The sequence below is a fragment of the Pinus tabuliformis genome, chromosome 9 (genome assembly GCF_031772625.1).
Source record: "Pinus tabuliformis cultivar Carrire ecotype Pingquan chromosome 9, CPIR1, whole genome shotgun sequence".
Lineage (NCBI taxonomy): Eukaryota > Viridiplantae > Streptophyta > Pinopsida > Pinales > Pinaceae > Pinus > Pinus tabuliformis.
Window position 1 is genome coordinate 413,380,764 of NC_142307.1, and position 21,512 is coordinate 413,402,275.

Below are 21,512 nucleotides of genomic sequence, written 5' to 3' on the forward strand. Positions count from 1 at the left end.
CTACTTTAGATCTCACAATTATATAATATTAAAACTATTCTAAAATATTCTATAAAGATAAAATCTCTATGATCCATCTATTAAAACTATTCTAAAATATTTTATAAAAATAAAATCCCTGTCATCCGCTTAATAAAATCATATTCCAAAATAAATATACTTATAAATATTAAAACATTATCTTATTTATTTATAAAACATTATCTTATTTTACATATTAAAATATTATGTTACTTTATTTATTTATATGGAAAAAAAATAAACAAAAATTATGTTACTTTATAAATGTTAAAAAACTCTACTTTATGCTGCCTTATAAGTGTTACAAATCACTCTTTGAATGTGGTGTCGTGTTTAATAGCCCAGGGTTCAGAGCCATGTATGCTTATAAAAAGACCAATGCTCCGGATCAAGGCACTGAATCTGTTAATCGCTTTTGAATATCATTTAGTGTTTAGTCCAGCGTTGTTTAGTTAATTTCCCAGCCTCCCTGCCTGTCTCAGATAATTCTAGCCACATATCATTCTAGTCAGGCTGCCATGGTTAGCTTAAACTTATTTCAGAATTCAAAGCTGGCTGTCAAATTTTCATATGCTAATTATGATTTCCAGCCTTGGTATTTGGAATCGATTTGCATTAGTAAAAATAATGTGGTTCCATGGCCACTACTAAGTAGCCCTAGCCCCAGGAAGAAATTAGGGTATCGGCGAGATAACAAATCAATACTGTTTAATCGTTTCTGCTGCCAAAGTGCAACTAATTTCGATCAGCTACGCAGTGTTTTCCATGCAAAACATGAAGGATGTGTTAGCAATGTTACAGTAAACGTTTCTGCTCTGCATGATCCAAATTCGTGCAAAGGTCTTGGAATTGTAGACTTTATGAGGGAGAAAAACTTTCTTATCACAGGAGCCACAGGCTTCGTGGCAAAAGGTACAGCGCAGATTCATACCTTACGTTATTAATTCTTCTTCTGATTAATTTTTGTAGACCTTAGGCTTTGTATTCATGGCATACTGTAAGGTTGAACAGGAGATCGTGTTTTTATATCTGCAGTGCTGGTAGAGAAAATACTGAGGATGCAACCCGACACTGGAAAACTGTTTTTAATCATAAGGGCCGACGATCCCGCCTCTGCTTTGAAAAGATTAAGGAACCAAGTAAGAGAGTTGCTGTGTCTTTTAAATGTGTTCCTGGAGTATAATTTAGATTAAGATGCGCAAATTTATTAGTAATAAGGAAGTATTAAATAAATCGAAAATTTTGCCGTTAGTGAACTACCCTTAAAAACAAATAACATGAAATTGAAATTGAGACTAAGAGAGAGTGTTAAATTTGAACATGTAGTTAGTTGTTTTCCATATTAGGATTGCATATTTTTGAAAGTTTCATAGAAAATTCCATATCAGCAGAGTAACCATATGCATTAAAATCAATGAGTTTATTTATTAGTATAGTCAGAGTAACCATATGCATTAAAATCAATGAGTTTATTTATTAGCATAGTAGGATAAGTTGTGGTTGGTGAATGCCAATAAGTATTAGCAGATAACTTCTGAATTAAGATTTCTGCGATTTATAGTTTATTCTAACTGATTTTCTATTTTCATCGCATCCTTGTTGATTTAGAAATCAACATTTCAAACCCACAACTGTGATTCATCTCCAAAATATACTATCTGTATTAGTGAACAAACAATAGTAAACCATAAACACATACAACAATAAACAAATGACATCAAATCCATTTATAACATTTTATTAGAACAACTAAATTTCATAAATTCAAAGACTATATAATTATACTTCAATACCACTTATAACATTATATTAAAACAACTAAATTTCATAAATTCAAAAACTACATAATTATACTTCAATTCCACTTCTCATTATCATTAAGCCAAACAAATTTCATAAATTTAAAAACTATATAGTTATGCTTCAATTCCACCTCTCAATTCCACCTCTCATTAATCTTTATAAGTAATTATCAACAAATACCCTCATAAATTTATTAATGGTATTAGGTGCAAGTACATCTAAAACATTTTATAAGCCAAGCTACCTTTTATAAATTTAAAAACTATATAGTTATGCTTCAATTCCACCTCTCAATTCCACCTCTCATTAATCTTTATAAGTAATTATCAACCAATACCCTCATAAATTTATTAATGGTATTAGGTGCAAGTACATCTAAAACATTTTATAAGCCAAGCTACCTTTTATAAATTTAAATGTCAAATAATTATTCTCCAATTTTACTTCTTAACCCAACCTACCTTTTATAAATTTAAATGTCAGATATTTATTCTCCAATTTTACTTCTTATTAACTTTTGTAACTAATCATCAACAAGTACTACACTAAATGTATAAGTCAAAGCTACTTTTTATAAATTTTAAGGTTAGATAGTTATTCTCTAGTTTTATTTCTCAATAACTTTGGTAAGTTTTCATCAACAATTACTACAATAAATGTATGAAGTGCTACAATAAATGTATAATCATGGGTGATAAATGTATAATGAGCGAATGTGAAATTTGAATATAGATTGAGAAATATAAAGTATTCAAGAAATAAATTTGAAGATGTAAAATAATTATTATTAAAAACATAAATTTAAGTCTATAAAGTTTTAGATAAACCATAATTAAAATACTCTTTGATATAAAATCACCTATAATCTTTACAAATAAAATCTAGTTTTAAAATTAAAAACTTAATATTATAAAAAAAAATTAATAAGAAAACGTTACAGTCCACGTAAATAAATTATAAACTTATAAATTTAATCTATTAATAATCCACCGAAAAGTAGATCCGTATGAACTTCATACCTATATGTGTTGAATCATTAAAAAAACTTCACATCTGATATATCATTACTCAGCTGTGATTTTAATCTATTATTGTAAATTTTTATAGTCATAACACTAATGCACCTGAATGCATGATGTGTTGGTTGGGGCGGTTGGCTTTTGCACTCCCCAGCCACGTTAGATTCTGCAGTACATTTGTTTCGGTGATGACTTAATTCTGGTCACTTGGGCGATAATATTGTATGATGAAATCTACTCACTTTGACGATATACACGATATATGTTGTATGTGGATTGAAATCTATGTTGTATGTTGATTGAAATCTGTTCGCTTCTACTACATATATTGTATATTGATTCTTCAGCTGGGATGCTATGTAATTATATTTGTATTTCATTCGCTAATTTTATTAGCACTGTTATGGCCTGGAATAATTGAAATTTGAAATTAAAGATTTTTATTTCTTCCTGGTTATTTCTGAATCTCAGATTATGAACGCCGAATTATTCAAGGGGCTACGCGAAATGTATGGCAACGAATACGAGAAGTTCATGTTGGAAAAATTGGTTCCGGTGCCCGGTGATGTGACGCAACCTAATTTAGGAATTCAAGAAGATTTTGCCGATCTGCTCGTAAAGGAGGTAGACATTATTGTGAGCTCGGCCGCCGTCACAACATTCGATGAAAGGTACTTGAACTGGTTTTTGGCTTTAAATTATAAAATTGATATAATACTTATTTCCATAGTTTAATCATATTGTTTTTTTTTCCTTCAAAATCATTGAAATTTTAGTGATATTTTGATTAAATCTGATAAGAATTTTTCTAAATCTAAGTTATAGCTGTCAAATTTCAATATTTTGGGTGCCCTAAAATTTTTTGATGGTCCTGAATCTATTTCCACCATTAAAAACATTACTCAAACATTGCTACTGCAAGATTTTTTGAAATTTTTTTGCTCGGATTCCTGCCACTTTTAGCTGGCAATTCCTTAGCATCAGTAGAAGACTCCATAGTTATTCATATAAGTTTAAATTAAATACAAAATTATGAGTTCATGGGTCTTGGATAGAGGGTCATGGCCAAGCTAGACACCAAATTGGTGTATGAGACCTCTCCACAAGATTTGACTTGTTAAATCTAGGAAGGCACATACTCTATCCCTTGTGGTTTTGAACCTCTGACTTCTTAGGAAGAAACACTGCATGCTCTTAAGCATTAAACCCACTCAAACAATATATATATATATATATATATATATATATATATATATATATATATATAAACAACTAAATTGAGTATTTCCTCATATCCAATTTAATGTTTTAGAATGAATTTATTCAAATTTATTATGTTATATGATTTATAAAAATAAAAGTGAAGTATTAAAAATATATTATACAATACAAAATAATAATACAAAAACATTTTTTTTCTTTTAATATTTCCATCAACTTTTCTATTCCAATTTCTATCCTCATTTTAAAGAAGATAATTATGTTTTCTATAATATATTACTCTTGCTTCGTGGCCTAATGGTTAAGAGCATGTGTTTCCTTCTAAAAAGTCACAGGTTCAAAACTAAAACAAATAAAATATGTAGGCCTTACTAAACTTAACAATCAAACAAAAATAAAAATAATATATTATTTAGTCTAAAATCTTTTCCTCTCACTTTAATTTTCATAAACTTGTTTTCTCACATAAATTTAAAAAAACACTACAAAATCATTATTACTAATAAAAAATAAAAAAAATATAATTACATTCACACATTTACTCAATACAACTACCATATTGACACTATTACATTAGATTCTAAAATATTTTAAAAATGTACAATCTTACCTTCTTCCTTCTAAATTTATGTAAACTATATTAAATTACATTCTTTTGAAAATTATTCGATGTAAACTATATTACAAATGTAATACTACCTGTTTTTGTCAATTTAATAAATCTATTGCATGAAGATAAAAACTCCTTATCCATTCCAGAAATAAATATCCTTTCTCTACATGGAGAATTGTTATAGATGGACTGTGAATAACTTCACTCTGTTCAATATGTGAATTTGCTTACCACCACGTAAACATTATAATTAAGTTGATGTTTTCATCCAGGTACGATTTCTTGATGCAAACTAACACACTAGGAGTTTATCGCCTTTTGGAGTTTGGAAAACGCTGCCAAAAGATCCAGCTTTTCATGCAACTGTCTACTGGTAAATTATCCATTGTTCACCCAATATTTCTACCCATAATGTACTAATGGTTTGCTCAGTTTTCTGAATCTGTACCTTTTTTCTTTTTGCCTTTTCCAAAGCGTATGTCAACGGCCAAAGTGAAGGTCGAGCATTGGAGAAACCTTTTCCTAGGGGGCACAACAAAAATCCACCTCTGGACATCGAAGCTGAATTTCAATTAGCAAACAAAGTTCGCCGAGATCTTGAAAATGAATTTTCAAATTTCCGAAATTGTAATAAGGGACTAGTTTCTCGGGAGAAAATTTCTCAGAGGCTCAAAGATTTGGGCACAGAAAGGTGTCTTTAGTTATTATTTTTTCTAAGTTACTTTTGGTGTGTATATAATCTCAGTTTTTTATATCATGGTGTTGAAAATAATTGGGTTACCCATGTGTAGTAAATGCACGCTGAGTTTATGTTGATTGTTGATTTTGAGAATATTCTGCAATGAAACAGATATGAAGGTAGTCAAATAATTGACCTAGTCCATATCAATTTATTGCGAAATATTTAAAAAATCAACCATCTATATAAAAATACTTAAATATATGTCAACAAATATTTTTAAGAAATAAATTATTCAAAACTACACCTATACAACTAACCCATTTATTACCATATACGTGGGCGTTTTAATACATATCTTAATGGCTGAAAATGAAACTGTTTCAGGGCAAGAGAATACGGATGGCATGATACGTACGCTTTCACGAAGGCAATGGCCGAGATGCTAATAGTGGATGGCAGGAAACATTTACCAGTGCTCATCGTTCGTCCCAGTGTTATTGAGAGCACGTACAGTCAACCTTTCCCGGGATGGATTGAAGGCAACCGGTAACAAAAATCAGTCCCTTAACACCATTATAGAATATATCTATTTGATAAGTGTTTTTTTAATAAGTTGTCATGAACTTAATGGAAAAGAAATGAGATCTCTGATTTGAGTTATAAAAATAACATGTATAGTTAAACTAACCAAATGGTTTTTTGGTAAATTTTTTCATCCTAAAAGTCAGTAGAGATTTGTAAGAATTATAAATTTATCTTGTTTAATTTATAAATTTAGAGTATTTTTTTATATTTTTAGGATGTTCAATTTATTTATATATTTAAAAATACATTTTAATTAAAAAGAAATCACAATTTTGCTTAGAATTGAATTATTTAGTCAAAAAAGTCATTTCTTAAATATTAGTTAAACAACACCTCACTAATATAGCTCTATAAATTAAAGAGCCCATGAATGTTGATGAAAGTACTTCTTTCATGATATATTTCACATTAATAAAAATAGCGGACACACACACACATATATGAATTCAATCACATTTCACATTCTTTTAATTAAATTGAAAAGTAAAAAACACATAACTACCCTTGAGATAAATTTTAATTTTCAATGCTAATTACTTTTAAAAATATCACATGAAAATTAAATACCTACCATCTACTTAATCATTATTTATTCCTAAAGAAATGTATATCTTGGAATAGGAGTTTCATCATTTTAATTTAATTATAGATAATTATGAGGTAGATGATAGAGATTTAACCTCCAGAATACATATTAAGAATCTCTATGTTTTTTTTAGATGTACGTATGTTTAGCTTGTATATTATTTTTTTAATAATAATAATAATAATAATAATATAATTGCTCCCCTAAATTTTGATTGACAATGATGGGTATAATGTTAAAAATCTTCCATGTAAAAGGGACATTGGTTTAAATGTCTAGTAAGTGTTTACCTTTAAAAAGAGGTTATAATTTATTCAATTTTATGATACTTTTAATTTTAACAATGTGAGACATATCATGAAATTTGTGTTTTGATGCTTGTTATGGATTGATACCTACAAGCATTTACTAGCCATTTAATTAAATTAAAATTATGAAAACATTATTCTAAAATAAACACAACTATCATATAATAATTATCTATATTTAATATATAAATAAAATAAAAAATCACATGAAAATAAATTACAAGCATTCTATCTTGGATCTAGTGCCTAAAGCATTAATCATTATATATATATATATATATATATATATATATATATATATATGAAAGAGGAATGAGTATGATTTTTGTATTAAGTCTATGCTTGGTCATAATAGATACCTAAGAGATTTGTTACATTTGTGCATTTTACATATTGTCCCTTTGTGTAGTGATTTCTAATGCATCTAAGAGACTACATAGTATGCCATTACATGTCTGTAGGAGTACATTCTACAGTAACTACTTAACAAAAAATAAAAAATTGCAACAAGCATACATCATTGCATATTATTACTTTCCTCTTCTCGCAACAAGCTGAGGTTTAGGAGTGATCCCCCTTCTTGCTTACTTGCAACTTTGGGCTCCTTGAGGTTGAGATTTAGAGCATAGATTTGGTCATGTAAAGCAACAATTTGTTTATGTAGTTCCTCAATTTCATCCATTTCTCTAGCCAACCTTCCCTTCAAGTCTTGGACTTCCTCTATCAGGTTAACAGTAGTTGTCAACTACTCTTGTTGTTTCATATTTATGACAAGAATATCCAATTACATTGTGTTCCTTTTACTAGAATTTATGTGCCCCTCTTCTGACACTTGCATTTGTTGCACTTCTCTGCTACTGTTGCTAAGTTCTCGGTCTCTGCTAGATTTCATCTTGGTCCACATGGGCCAAAAAAGATAAGGTTGGGTCTATGTTTCTCTCAGAGCCCTCCCTTTATCTTGATACCAAATGTTGTGCTCACAAGAATACGGTTCATCAATAAGAACTTTGTGACTTTCTGCAATTGTTGACTTATGTGCCAATCCCACTCAACTGTTTGAACTAGCATTATTTATCTTGCTATGTTTATTCCTTGAATAATCTGCTTGTTCGTGCTGAAGGTGAGCCCTGGCTGAGTTTTCAATCTTGCATGCCATCCAATTGTACTAAAAGGCTTTGGGTCAAAGCTTCCATGAACCTCATGCTATTATTCAGAGAATGGATTATTTGAAATATAGCCCCAAGAGTTGTCGAATGAGCCGACAACCCTTACATCTGTTGAATAACTGCCATAGCTACCCATTGAGAGCCAAATCAGATCACAAGGGATAGAAACACACCTTTTGATTATGCATTGATAATATTCTTTCCTCCCTCACCTAATTCAATAACCACAATTATACATGTAGAACTAGAAATAGACATAAATGTTAACATGTAATCCTAATGCTCCATTAAAGAGAATAAGCTTATCAGCCTGGGTGAAGTTACTCCACGGGGATTTCCAAATTCACTATTAGAGTCCTCTACTTTTCCATCCAAATTGAGATCCCAAATTGGCAAGACATACCAAGGTGTGAGGTGGCAATTTCATCATTTCAAATTGCACTCTCTTGATCCTGCATGCATCCAAAATGTGACGAACATAACTCTTCATAAGTTCCATTAGCGTAGATGTGATCATTGCCATGTGTAGGGGGCTTGAAACTAGATTGAATTGCGTCCTTCACATTATGTGGTTTTAATGAAGATGGTGTAGAGTATTTCTTGCATGTGTCGATATTACATGGGGTGCCAAAACATCCATTAGGCCCGCACTTTCATTTTGATATTGATCCCCTTCACATCTGCCCATCCTAACACTTGATTTTTTTTGACCTTATAATAATATTTTTTTATCATAACAACACATACCTGTTATTTTTTCATTGTTCTATGTTATTACAATCATTTTAGCCAAATTATTTTCTTCAATTAGCAATCACTTTCAAATCAATTTAATCTTTCCAGTAACAAGTAGCAATTTTATATGGAATAGTAAGCGTAATGAACAATAGAAGACAATCTAGAGCAATGAGATACACAATATTTGGTTAAAGACCAAGGAAAGGCCCCATAAGGGGGGAACCCTTTCAAGTTCTTCTTCTTATTAGATTGTCATAAAATATTCAACAAATATATTACAATGATCCAATTCATCAACCAATAGTCAAAGGTCAACAACTGACTTTCCAATAAATCAATATCAAAAAATTCAATGGTTGAGCCCAAAAGGCAAATATGGTCAAACTATAAAATATGTAATTTTGGTCAAATTCAATAATAGTAAAAAATTCCCTAATTAGTCCAAAAGTCAATAGTCAAACTCCTACAAAAGAGATCGATCTACTGCCCAAGAATGTAGCCTTAAATGCTGGTCAAAATGAGGTCAAAATAGTTCCAAACAACTCGATCATACTTGGTCAATGGAGAGAGAAAGTCCATGGTCAAACTTGTTGTCAAAGTCTGTTGTCAACTATAGTCAAAGTGCCCATAAAACCTTGATCTCTATGCCAAATAATGCGGCCTTCAATAAAAAATTAAAAACTGAAGCCAAACTAAGTCAAAGTGTTCCCAATCACCCAAAAAGTCAATGTTGGTCAAAGGAAAATTCGACCCTCCTGAAATTCTCTCTCTCCTACTCACACATGTGAAGAATTCCTGCAATTTTTAGAATGTACAAACCTCTAAGAGAAGAAGAATATGTGTGTGTTGTGTGTCCAAAAGAGGTAGCCTTGACTTGTACTTATATGCTTATTTGGAGACCCAATTTGTCTTTGAAGTTGACCTGAATTTTTGTCCACAAGTGGGTTTTCACATTAAAAATATATTTTTCCCTGACAAAATTAAATTCTTCCAAGGTAAAAGAGGGTCTTCTCTGGATGAGGAAGGTTGTCCAAAAGAGGGAATTTGTCCCTAAGCTGCCAATTTAACACACCCTCTTAGCTAGGGAGAATTTTTTTATTGCAACAGATGGCCGATCTCAAATATCAAGTCAAGTGTTGCTTTTGCTCATCTCTGCTCATCTATTAAACACTATCAAATCTAAAAGAAGAAGAGTTTGACATCATAGGGGAGCTCAAGCTACCACCCTCTATCAAGGACAATATGTGATATCTACTTACATCAAGGGAAAGGATCACACTCTATCCTATTGACCTGTGACAATAGGCAAGACCGACTTAAGGATCACACTCTATCATATCGTCTATAACAATAGGTGATATTGACTTAAGGATTAAAAATATATTTTTCCTTGACAAAATTAAATTCTTCCAAGGTAAAAGAGGGTCTTCTCTGGATGAGGAAGGTTGTCCAAACGAGGGAATTTGTCCCTAAGATGTCAATTTAACACTCCCTCTTAGCTAGGGAGAAATTTTGATTGCAACATATGTCCCATCTCAAATTCAAGTCAAGTGTTGTTTTTTCTCATCTCTGCTCAACTACTAAACGCTATCGAATCTAAAAGAAGAAGATTTTGATATCGTAGGGGAGGTCAAGCTACCACCCTCTATCAAGGACAATAGGTGAGATCTACTTACCTCAAGGGAAAGGATCACACTCTATCCTATTGACCCGTGACAATAAGCGAGACCAACTTAAGGATCATGCCCTATCATATCATCGAGAACAAGAGGTGAGATTGACTTAAGGATCACAATTTGTCCTATTGTCCGTTGATCCTCTATCTAGACCGTAAAGAGTCAAGTGGTAGAACACTTGCATCCCAATACTTGAGTGAAATCGACTTACTAGGTTGGGTAAGGATCACAACCTATCTCAAGTGTCCTCAACCCATTGGACAAATGGGGAGGACCAATCCCAATAAGCCCAACTTGTGGGTAGGATGCTAATTGGGGTATGGTATGTCAAGTCCCAGACTTAATGGTAGGGGGTGATACACACTTGTCATAACTGGTAAGGATCGCATACATACCCTACAACCACAATAGGTGAGATTGACTTACCACGGGGGTAAGGATCACACCCTATCTTATTGTCTGGAGTTCCCTTAACCTTAAGAGCCCTTACTGATCCATTCCTCACCCTCGGAGCTCAACATGAGGGAAGAGCTATGCTCCATGTTATCAATTAGTTGGGACCCTTTCCCAAGAGGGTCACATCCAACAGTCCAAGTTTCTCTCTAAATACCAAGAACTTATCTTTCGGTAAAGCCTTGGTGAGAATGTTTGATATCTGCCCATCAGTTGAAATATGATGGAGTTTCACAGCTCCTCCTTGCACGATGTATTGTATGTAATTATGGGTTTGATCTCAATACTTGGACTTATTATGAAACACGAGATTCTCTGCTTATCAAATCCCACTTTTGTTGTCACAATATATCATTACTGTATCCATGACCTACTCAAACAACTCTCCAAAGAGATTCCTCAACCATACTACCTCACAACTAGCCATGGTATTAGAAATATACTATGCCTCAGTCATGCTCAAGGCTACAAAATTTTGTTTCCTGCTCATCCAAGATATCATGGAAGAATCCAAAATAAAGAAACATTCTGATGTGCCCTTCCTATCAATAATATTTCCAGCCTAGTCAGCATCAGTGTACCCATGAATTCGTACATCTCTCATAATATATCTCAGACCAAGGTTAATACTTCCATGCAGATATCTCAACACGTGCTTAGAAACAACCCATTGTGCATGAAGGGGCTTATTTATGAATTGAATCAAATTGTTCATTGCAAAACATATGTTCTGACATGTGTTCACAAGGAATATTAATGTCCAAATCAAGTGTCGATACTCAAAGAGATTCACCAAATAATGTCCAACAACATCTCCACATAGATTTTTGAAGTTCATCTCCATCGGTGTGGCCAGGGACTTGCATTCTATCATTCCAAATATTTCCAATAGCTTCACGACATATTTTCCTTGAGAAAGGAAATTTTCATCTAGTCTTTTCCACAATTCTAATCCCAAGAAGTAATACATCAAGCCAATGTCCTTCATCTCAAACTTAGATGCCAACGCCCTCTTGTACTTGAGCATCAAAGGTTCACTATGTGTATAGAATAAATCATCAACATATAAAACCAAAATCAAAGGCATACCTTGGACGACTTTGAAGTAGAGGTTTGGGTCGACACTATTTCATGTGAGCCCAAGCTTCACCATGTGAATACTAATGCACACATACCAGGATTTGGGGGTTTTATTCAAACCATATAATGATTTCTTCAACCTACAAAAATGAGTCACCCTGTCCTTTACTTAAAATCTCTGAGGTTGTTCAACATATATTTCTTCCCATAATATTGCATGAATAAATGTTGATTTCATATCCATATCGTGAAGAGTTCATCCTTGACTAGCAACAAGGGAAACACTTTATCTAATGGTGGTGTAGTGGGAAACTAGTTCAAATATGTCATCATAATATTCTCCCTCTTTCTGGGAGAAACCTATAGGAACAAACCTCGCCTTATACTTCTCAATGCTTCCATAAGCTCCATACTTTATCTTGTATAGCCATTTCGAAGTCACAACAAATTTTCCTTTAGGTCTTGAAACATCCCATACACCATTCTTCACAATCAATTCATATTCTTCAACAATAAAATCCTTCCAAACATGTTCTTAGATATCTTCTTTAAAAGTGGGAGGCTCAACCTTGATGATAGTGCTCATAACTGCAACATATCCTTGGTACTGACAAGGCTTCTTTCTTTCTCTAAAGATTCCTTTGGAAAGAGAATGTCTCTCAACATCCTGTAATGTATCACGAAGAGAAAGTGGTATCTTCCTGGTAGGGGGATCACTTGAAGGAGAATCAAAGGGCTCGATAGGATCCATGGAATCATCAACAATATCCTTCTCAGATTCTGACACAGAAGGAAATTCTAGTGAGTCCATGTCATTATCATTCTTCTCAATAGGAGGGCGGAGGAAGGTCCCTTTTTTTTGTAAGGGAAACATCTTCATCAAAAGTTACATCCTTGCTAAACTCAATTTTCCATTGACCATATATATCTATATATATATATATATATATATATATATATAGATTCTAAAGGCTTTATAATTTTCACAATATCCAACAAATGTACCTTTCTTTCTAGTGGCTTCTAACTTGTTCCTTTTGTCTTTCGGCACATGAAAATACATGGGGAAACCAAATATCCTGAGATTTCCAACATCAGGTTTCACACCTGAAACCACTTCTTCGGGAGTTTTGTTATCTAAGGATTGATGAGGAACTCTATTTTGAGCATAGATCGATGTACTTTTAGCTTCTCCCCAATTGAACTTTGAAAATTTTTGATCATTCAACATGCTCTGGAAGCTTCCACGACGGACCTGTGCTTTATCTTAGCCACACCATTTTTCTCAAGATTATAACATACAATAGTTTTCTTCTTGATTCCAACCTTATTGTAAAAGTCAACAAACTCATTTGAAGTATATTCTCCACCATTGTCAGACATGAAGACTTTGATCTTCTTCCCTGTTTGATTCTCTATCAGTGCCTTGAAGTGCTTGAACATATCAAATGCCTCAACTTTACACTTCAAATAGAATATCCATGTTTTCCTATAGAAGTCATCAATACATATTATGTAGTCGAGATGGCCACCAAGAGAGTGCACTCGCATAGGTCCATATAAGTCAAAATGGATGAGTTGAAGAATATCATTAGTCTTGTTCATGCTAGAGGGGAATGGTCCCCTTATCTTCTTTCCACTGGCACATCTTAGACATAATCCATCATGACTAGCTTGAAGATCAGGCATCCCAGAAAGTAGCTTCTTTAATCTAGGCAGGGCTTCATAATGTAGATGTGTCAAACTTCGGTGCCATAACTCAATTTGATGATTGATGTCGTGGACCATTGCTTGTAGTGGTCTTCTATTAATGCTAGAGAGTTCTACAATTCTAGATCCCAAGGTAAAAGCATCCCTCATGCGAGATTCCATAGGCCATGTGAGGATTTTTCCTATTATGAAGGTTACTCTCATCCCTTTGTCTTCCAAGGAAGAGATAGATACCAAGTTTTTATTTAATCCTAGAATGTACATATCATCATGGAGAAGAACAAATTCACCAGAGCCCAAATGAAATTTGACAAAACCAGAACCCTTTACTGGATGTGTAGATTTGTCCCCAAGGATGATTTTTAGATTTGTCTCCCTCTCAAACAGGTTTGAGAGGACTTTCTAGTATCTAGATAAATGTATAGAAGCCCCACTATCTCCCAAGTAGCTATCATATGAAAATGGAGGGGAAGAACTAGAAAGAGCATAAACAAGAATATATTCAGATTGAGAAGTAACTGCATTAATTTCATACTTGGAGTTCCTTGACTTATTTTGAAGACTATGGCCTTCTTCATGATCATTTGGGGACATCTCTTCTTCTTCTAGCATCTCCACTTCTTCTAATATTGGACCTATTGTTGTTGAAGCCATGATTATTGTTGTAGTTGGATACTAGAGCATCTCTCTTTTTAGAGTATTCTCAAGAATAGTGACCATGATCATGGTAGTTGAAGCATTCAATTCTTCTTCCTCTTCTATTGAAGTCATTTTATTTAGGGGGAGTCCTTCTTGAACCAAATGATATTCCTCTTCCTTTTCTCTTTTTGTCTTGAGCAACAAATGTAGAGGGCTTTCCTTATTCATGCTTTTGAATCCTCCCTCTAGCAATCATCCCGATCTCCTCTTAAGTGCATTTACCAAGGTCCAACAACCTCATCAAATGTTGAGAGTATATTATTATTGCTTATAGTAGTGATTAAGGTTTCCCAAATAGGAGGAATACCTTTAAGAGTGACCATCACCAACTTTCTATCCAATATAGGCTCACCAAGAGTTTGCAATCGATCTCTTAGTTGGGATACCCTCATTACATAAAATTGCATAGATTCCTCCTTTTTCATATTCATTTCCTTGAGTTTATTCTTCAATTATAGGATATGATTCAAATTGTTGACCTCACACATCCCAACTAACTTATAATAGATGTCCTCAGAATTCTTCAAATTTCTAACATAAAAAAGCAAATTATTTTGCAAAGAATCAATGAGAAATTTCTTAGCTTTGAACTCACCTTTCTTATACTTGGAATTGGTAGTAACAAGAGCATTTTTCAAAGGTTCAAGGACATTTCCTTCAACATAATCTAGGACATCGTTTTCATCCAATATCACTTCCACCTCGATCTTCCAAGCAACAAAGTTAGATGAATGCCCAACTTCTCATTATCCTTGAAGAAAGAGGTAGACATCTTGACCATGTCAAATAGACTCCTTTATCTTCTTCCAAAGATGATTTCTCTACCCTCTTGTCTCATTGGGCTTGTCTTCACCACAACTCTGATACCATGTTAATTTTTCATTGTTCTATATTATTGTTACAATCACTTTAGCCCAATTCCTTTTTCCAATTAGCAACCAATTTCAAATAAATTTATTTTTTCGAGTAACATATAGAAATTGTATATAGAATAGTAAGTGCATTGAATAATAGAAGATAATCAAGTGCAAATAGAGACATGGGATTTGGTTAAAGACCAGGGAAAAACCCCACAGGGGGGAAACCCTTTCGAATTCTTCTTCTTATTAGATTGTCATAAAATGTTCAACAAAGAGATTACAATGATCAAATTCATCAACCAATAACCAAAGGTCAACAACTTTGACTTTCCAACAAATCAATATCCAAAAATTCAAGAGATGAGCCCAAAAGTCAAATTTGGTCAAATTGTGAAATCTGCAATTATGGTCAAAGTCAACATCAGTAAAAGATGTTGTACTAGTTCAAAATTCAATGGTCTAACTCCTTCAAAAAATCTCAGTCAAATTCCTAAGAATGAAACCTTAAATGCTAGTTAAAATGGTCCCAAACAACTTGGTCAAACCTAGTCAATGGAGAGAGAAAGTCCATGCTCAAACCTGTGGTCGAGGTATGTGTTCAAATTTAGTCAAAGTGCCTAGAAAACCTCAACTCCTATGCCAAATAATACTGCCTCCAAGAACAGATCAAAAACTGAAGTCAAACCAAGTCAAAGTGTGCCCAAACACCCAAAACGTCAACATTGGTCAAAGCTAGTCAAAGGCATATTTAGACCCTCCTAAAATTCTCTCTCTCCTACTCACACATGTGAAGAAGCCCTGCAGTTTTCGAACTAGTACAAACCTCCAAGACAAGAAGAAGATGTGTGTGATGTGTGTCAAAATTAGGTAACCTTGACTTGTATTTATATGCTTATTTGGAGACCTAATTTGTTTTTTAAGCGAACTTTAAATTTTGTGCACAAGTGGGTCTTCACATTAAAAATATATATTTCCTTGGCCAAATTAAATTCTTCTAAGGGTAAAGAGGGTATTTTATCGATGAAAAAGGTTGTCCAAAGGAGGGAATTTGTCCCTGAGCTACTAAATTAACAATACACTGTTTTCCTTCCTTAAAAGTGTTTAAATCAATATGATTATGGAAGATTCTACCATCCCAATTCCATGTTTATTTTAATTTCCCTGCTTGAAGATGACAGGATTTACTGGCACATTTGTCAACTTTGTCATTTTGAATTTTAATGAAGTGGACGTATTTTTTGTGTGGAATATCCTCCATGATCCTTCTTATTATTTTCAATAGCTTATCAAGAATCTTATCCCTCGGGAAGTTTCCTTTGCATAAGTGTTGGATGATGATGAGAGAATCCCGAAGATTCTGATGTTTGTTACCTGTGAGATTTTGGCTAGTATAAATCCTTTCAACAATCCATACATTTATGTCTCGTTATTTGTCTTTTGACCAAATATCATGCATAATTCTTAATTATGTTCCCTTTGGGTTTATACAAAACCCCACCCACTCCTACCACCCCTAGTGCCTAAAGCATAATATTAACATTTATATTTCAAAATATTATGCTCTAACTTAACCAACCTAGATCCATCTTAGGTACCAAGAGGGATCAAATTTCTTGAGGTGCAAACCTCTTTCAGAATGAAAAGAGATTTGATCCCTCCAGGCTAGTGATACATTCAGAGTTAAGAATGAATCTAGGATTATATATATACACCTCAATTTTATTTCATTCATTAATTTAATTTAATTTTTATTTTTATATAATTTAATTGAGCCAAATTATTTACATAATAAGATAAGCAAAATATTACAATATCTCTTCCATATTAAACTAGAAAGCATCTATTATTGCAATGAAATCTATTTTTTATTAAAAACATTACACGTTTTTAATATATATAGATTGATTTAATATATATATATATATATGTATGTATATGTATATGTATATGTATATGTATATGTTTAACTTATGTATTAGTTATCTTTATAATTACTAATAATAATAACTTAAAATAAACTATAGTTTCTTTAGTTTTTATATATATTTTAATTTTAACAACATGAGATGTATCATGAAATGTTTTGATGTTTATTAAGGATTGATGCATATTAACATTTACCAACAACACAATTTATATGGTTGCACTAGTATTACATAATATTCTTAATAGTGATCACAAATCAAAGGTTGAGATTGTTTCAAAAGTATTTATGTCCTTTGTTCTCTTTTAATTAAATTGATTAATAAAAAAATGCCATATGAACATGAGTTATCATTTTTTGGACGTGATAATAATAAGTCATTGTGTTGGCTCATGTTAGTGTAACAAAGCCTATTTATAGATAAAAATCATAGAGATGAGTATCCATGGGAAAAAATATTGTTATGTTTTTTTTTCTTTTGAATATATATGTTTAACTCATATATTAATTATTTTTATAATAATAATAATAATAATAATAAAGTTATAATTTAGTTAATTTTAATGATTTTTTAATCATTAATTTTAATTAATTTTTACACTGATAGGAATGTTTATTTTGGAATAAGGTTTTTAGAATTTTAATTTAATTATCAATAATTATTAGGTGGATCAAAGAGATTTAATCTTCACATAGTATTTCAAAATATTCTGAACAGTAGTCACAAATCAAAGGTACCTCAAAAGTGGTTATGTCCTTTCTACCATTTTGATTAAATTGAAAAATGTACGAAAATGTCATATGAACACGAATTATATATTTTTGGGGATATGGTAATAGTAAGCCATAGTATTGACCCATAGTATTGTAACAAAACTTGTATATCAAATTAAATAACTCCATGATAAAGTAGGGTTGAATCTCCATGGTTTAAAAATATTATTACATGTGTTTTTAGATGTATATGTGTTCAACTTATATATTATTTCTTTTTTATAATAATAATAACAATAATATTAATAATAAATTTAGTATTTAGTATTTTTTATGATTTTTTTATTTAATATTGAAAAATGTGAGATGTATCATAAAGTAATTTTTAGATGTTTATCCAAGTTTAACTCTTTAACATGAAATCAGTGAAACATATTTGATGATTATAATTTTGATCAATAAATGTGATAAAATTTTCAGAATTTTAATTTAATTGTCAATAATTATTAGGTGGATCTTACAGATTTAGTCTTTCATAATATTATAAAATATTCATAATAGTAGCTATAAATAAAAAGTTAAAATTTATCTTCAAAATAGTTACTTATTTGCTCCACAATTTTTTTTTAATAAAATATAGTAAATCTCTCTAATTAAAAAATTTGTGACATATTTTAAAAAAAATAAATATATTTAACTTATATATTAATTAATTATTTTTAGTCAACCATAATAATAATTATTATAATTTAATTAATTTTTATGAATTTTCATCCTAGAGTTTTAACATTCCTGTTTTATCAACCAGTGTTAATAGCATATATTAAATACTCTGGTCACAGATAACTTTGTTAACTATTTAATTATGTTCCCAGTGCATATTATACTGTCAACTATTTTAGCTAACTATTTAATTATGTTGATAGAGCTGAGGATGCCCAGTGCATATTATACTGTCAACTATTTTAGCTACGTTGATAGAGCTGAGGATGTCAAAGAGGAGGATGTCAAAGAGGATATTATATTGATTATGTGAATTGTTCAATGAGTTCACTGAAAGTTCATGGTGCTGACCATACTAACTCTGCTGATTATTTATTCACTCCCTGGATTTATATGAGATGTAATTTTTTTTGCAGAAAGAAAAAGCATGATGTATTATATAAGATATATAATGAATAATTACATTTTACAGATAGATTTTTATATGGTTACTTTGGATATTCAAAAATTGACCGCCTATTGAGTTGACACAAGTTACTGTCAAAAAAAACATGATAATCAGATACATTGCTAGAATAGAAGCATAAAGATCTCTCCAAAGAGAAAAGCAGTATTCAGAAACTTGTTCAAGGAGTTTCTCTTGATACAATTACAGATAACCAAACATTTTCATCGCATTTAATGCTGAATTCAATCATTATCAACAATATTAACCAGAGTGAAATTGGAATTGCAGAATGCTTGATCCTCTCATTGCAAACTATGGAAAAGGCCAAGTATCTTACTTCCTGGCCGATGCAGATACTGTGGTCGATCTGGTTAGTAAGTAATGTGTTGAATTTAATTTCATTCTAAATTTTAGAATATTTTGGAAATTGGATAGAGATGACTAAGGTTAGCAGCAATATTAGTAAGTAATGTGTTGAATTTAACTAGATTCATAATCCCTAGTGAATGGTGTTTTTCTTAATATGTTATCTTGAACTCAAATTACAGATACCAGCAGACATGGTTGTCAATGCAACTTTGGCAGCCATGGCAAAGCATGCTGGAAAACCTGGCGTAGAGATCTATCATGTTGCTTCGTCCATTGCAAATCCAATAACCCTTGGAAATCTTGCAAAATTAGTATTTGAACATTTCAAACATAATCCTTACATTGATAAAAAAGGAGAACCAATAAGATTGGTGAAGGAATTAACTTACCTACCTGCTGAAGAGGACTTCTATCGTGCTTTGGACATGGATTTCAAATCCCCTGGTGTAAGTTGAAGTTGCACTCCCGTGTTTATTTAATGATTCGAATGCAAAGTTTTCTACATCAATTCCATGTTTTACTTACTCACATTTCATGTGCAGATAAACAGGTTAGCCACAGATCAGTTGAAGTATATGGCCAAGATCTACAAGCCATACGGATTTTACAAAGCAAGGTCAGTTGTTAACGACTGAAATTTCACAGTCTAAAGATGATTAGTTAATAAGTGAATTTCATTGCAGATTCTGAAATATTCTCACTGATAAAAAAAAAACAATCATAAAAACTTTGCTTATATCTATTAAATTATAGAAATGTTATAAAATTTACTATCTGGATATTTACCGGTGAGCTTAAGTAGATTGATTGTAGATTCCCAGAATATTTTGGGATCCGAGGGACATGGGCGCGGTCAAAAAGTTGATCTAGTTCATGTCCGTTGGATCCCAAATTATTCCAGAAATCTGCAATAAACTCAAGGATGGCCGATATTTACTTAAGATAATCTAAATATAAATAGACTTGAATTATTGTTGTAAGCCATTTAAGTTCATTGTGAATATTGAATTGTAATCCTGGCTGTTTGACCTAAGCACAGATTCGATATCTCAAACTTGGAGAAGTTGCTCCAAGAGCTTTCTAAGGAGGAACAAGAGAATTTCAGATTTGATGTTAAAAATATCGAGTGGAATGATTATATTGGAAATGTTCATATCCCTGGACTTCGCCAGCATGTAATGAGAGGACGCGGGACAGGGAAACTCCATGTGAAGAACCCTTATAAAGAGATCAAGCAATTAATCGTATGAGGGAGAATATCTTGATTAGCCTATTTCTTTAAGAATTAATAAGTTGTAATGTTCAAATTTATTTTCTGATGTCTTAAATATTGAAAAACATTTTGGGTATAGAAATTATATCAAGAATGTTTAGTAAAAATAAATTTCCAACTATCCAATGTAATTAATCTTTATTTATTTACAATGTATTTATAAATAAATATAAGAAAAGTGCACATTCATGGCCCATAAATATGGAAAAGTGCACATTCATAGCACCTTATGCTCACAAGCCTTTGAATGTAGTTGTTTTAATATTTTTATGATAAGTTTGATTCAATACCTACCGCCTAATTTGGCTATGCTAATGTAGTTTTATAAGAATTACTATAAGTAGCTAAGAGTCAATAATGAAATTTTGATAGGTTATAATAGATTTAATTTAATCTAATATATAATAGTTTGTAATTGTAAAATTATTATAGTAATTGTAAAATCATTATATTTTGGAAATTTGATTGATAAGACTAAAATTAAATAGTAGATTTTATTTTTATTTTTATTTCAAAAATTTATAATTAATTAATTTCTTTCGATTTAATAAAAAATATTTTAGATTCATGGTACCATATGTTTACCAGCCTTTGTAGTTGTTTTAATATTTTTATGATAAGTTTAATTTAGTACTTATTAGCTAATTTGGCTATATAAGAATTACTATGAGTAACTAAGAATTAATGATATATTTTTGATATATTTATAATAAATTTAATTTAATCTAATTTGTAATAGTAAAATTATTATATTTTAGAAATTTAATTAATATAATTAAAATTAAATAATCTATTTTATTTTTATTTTTATTTCAAAATTTATAATCATTTAATTTTTTTT

The 21,512-nt window shown here is 31.4% G+C and overlaps 1 protein-coding gene across 1 annotated transcript; it reads left to right on the top strand.

Annotated features, from left to right (window-relative positions):
- Positions 1 to 340: 340 nt before the first annotated feature.
- LOC149148910 (fatty acyl-CoA reductase 2, chloroplastic-like) lies at positions 341 to 20,714 on the top strand. Its single transcript, XM_089441118.1, has 10 exons — positions 341 to 933; positions 1,057 to 1,160; positions 3,315 to 3,514; positions 4,950 to 5,050; positions 5,152 to 5,368; positions 5,744 to 5,905; positions 19,318 to 19,399; positions 19,578 to 19,844; positions 19,941 to 20,014; positions 20,438 to 20,714. The coding sequence occupies exons 1-10, from the start codon at positions 540 to 542 to the stop codon at positions 20,646 to 20,648; spliced, it is 1,812 nt and encodes a 603-aa protein (XP_089297244.1). The 5' UTR covers positions 341 to 539; the 3' UTR covers positions 20,649 to 20,714.
- The last annotated feature ends 798 nt before the right edge of the window (positions 20,715 to 21,512 follow it).

What these genes read in the sequence shown, in the direction of transcription:
- LOC149148910 (XM_089441118.1), top strand. Translation starts at nt 540, where the DNA reads ATGGTTAGCTTAAACTTATTTCAGAATTCAAAGCTGGCTGTCAAATTT. An exon ending in TTTCATGCAACTGTCTACTG is followed by an intron (nt 5,051 to 5,151) that starts GTAAATTATCCA and finishes CCTTTTCCAAAG; the next exon opens with CGTATGTCAACGGCCAAAGT. An exon ending in GGATGGATTGAAGGCAACCG is followed by an intron (nt 5,906 to 19,317) that starts GTAACAAAAATC and finishes TTGGAATTGCAG; the next exon opens with AATGCTTGATCCTCTCATTG.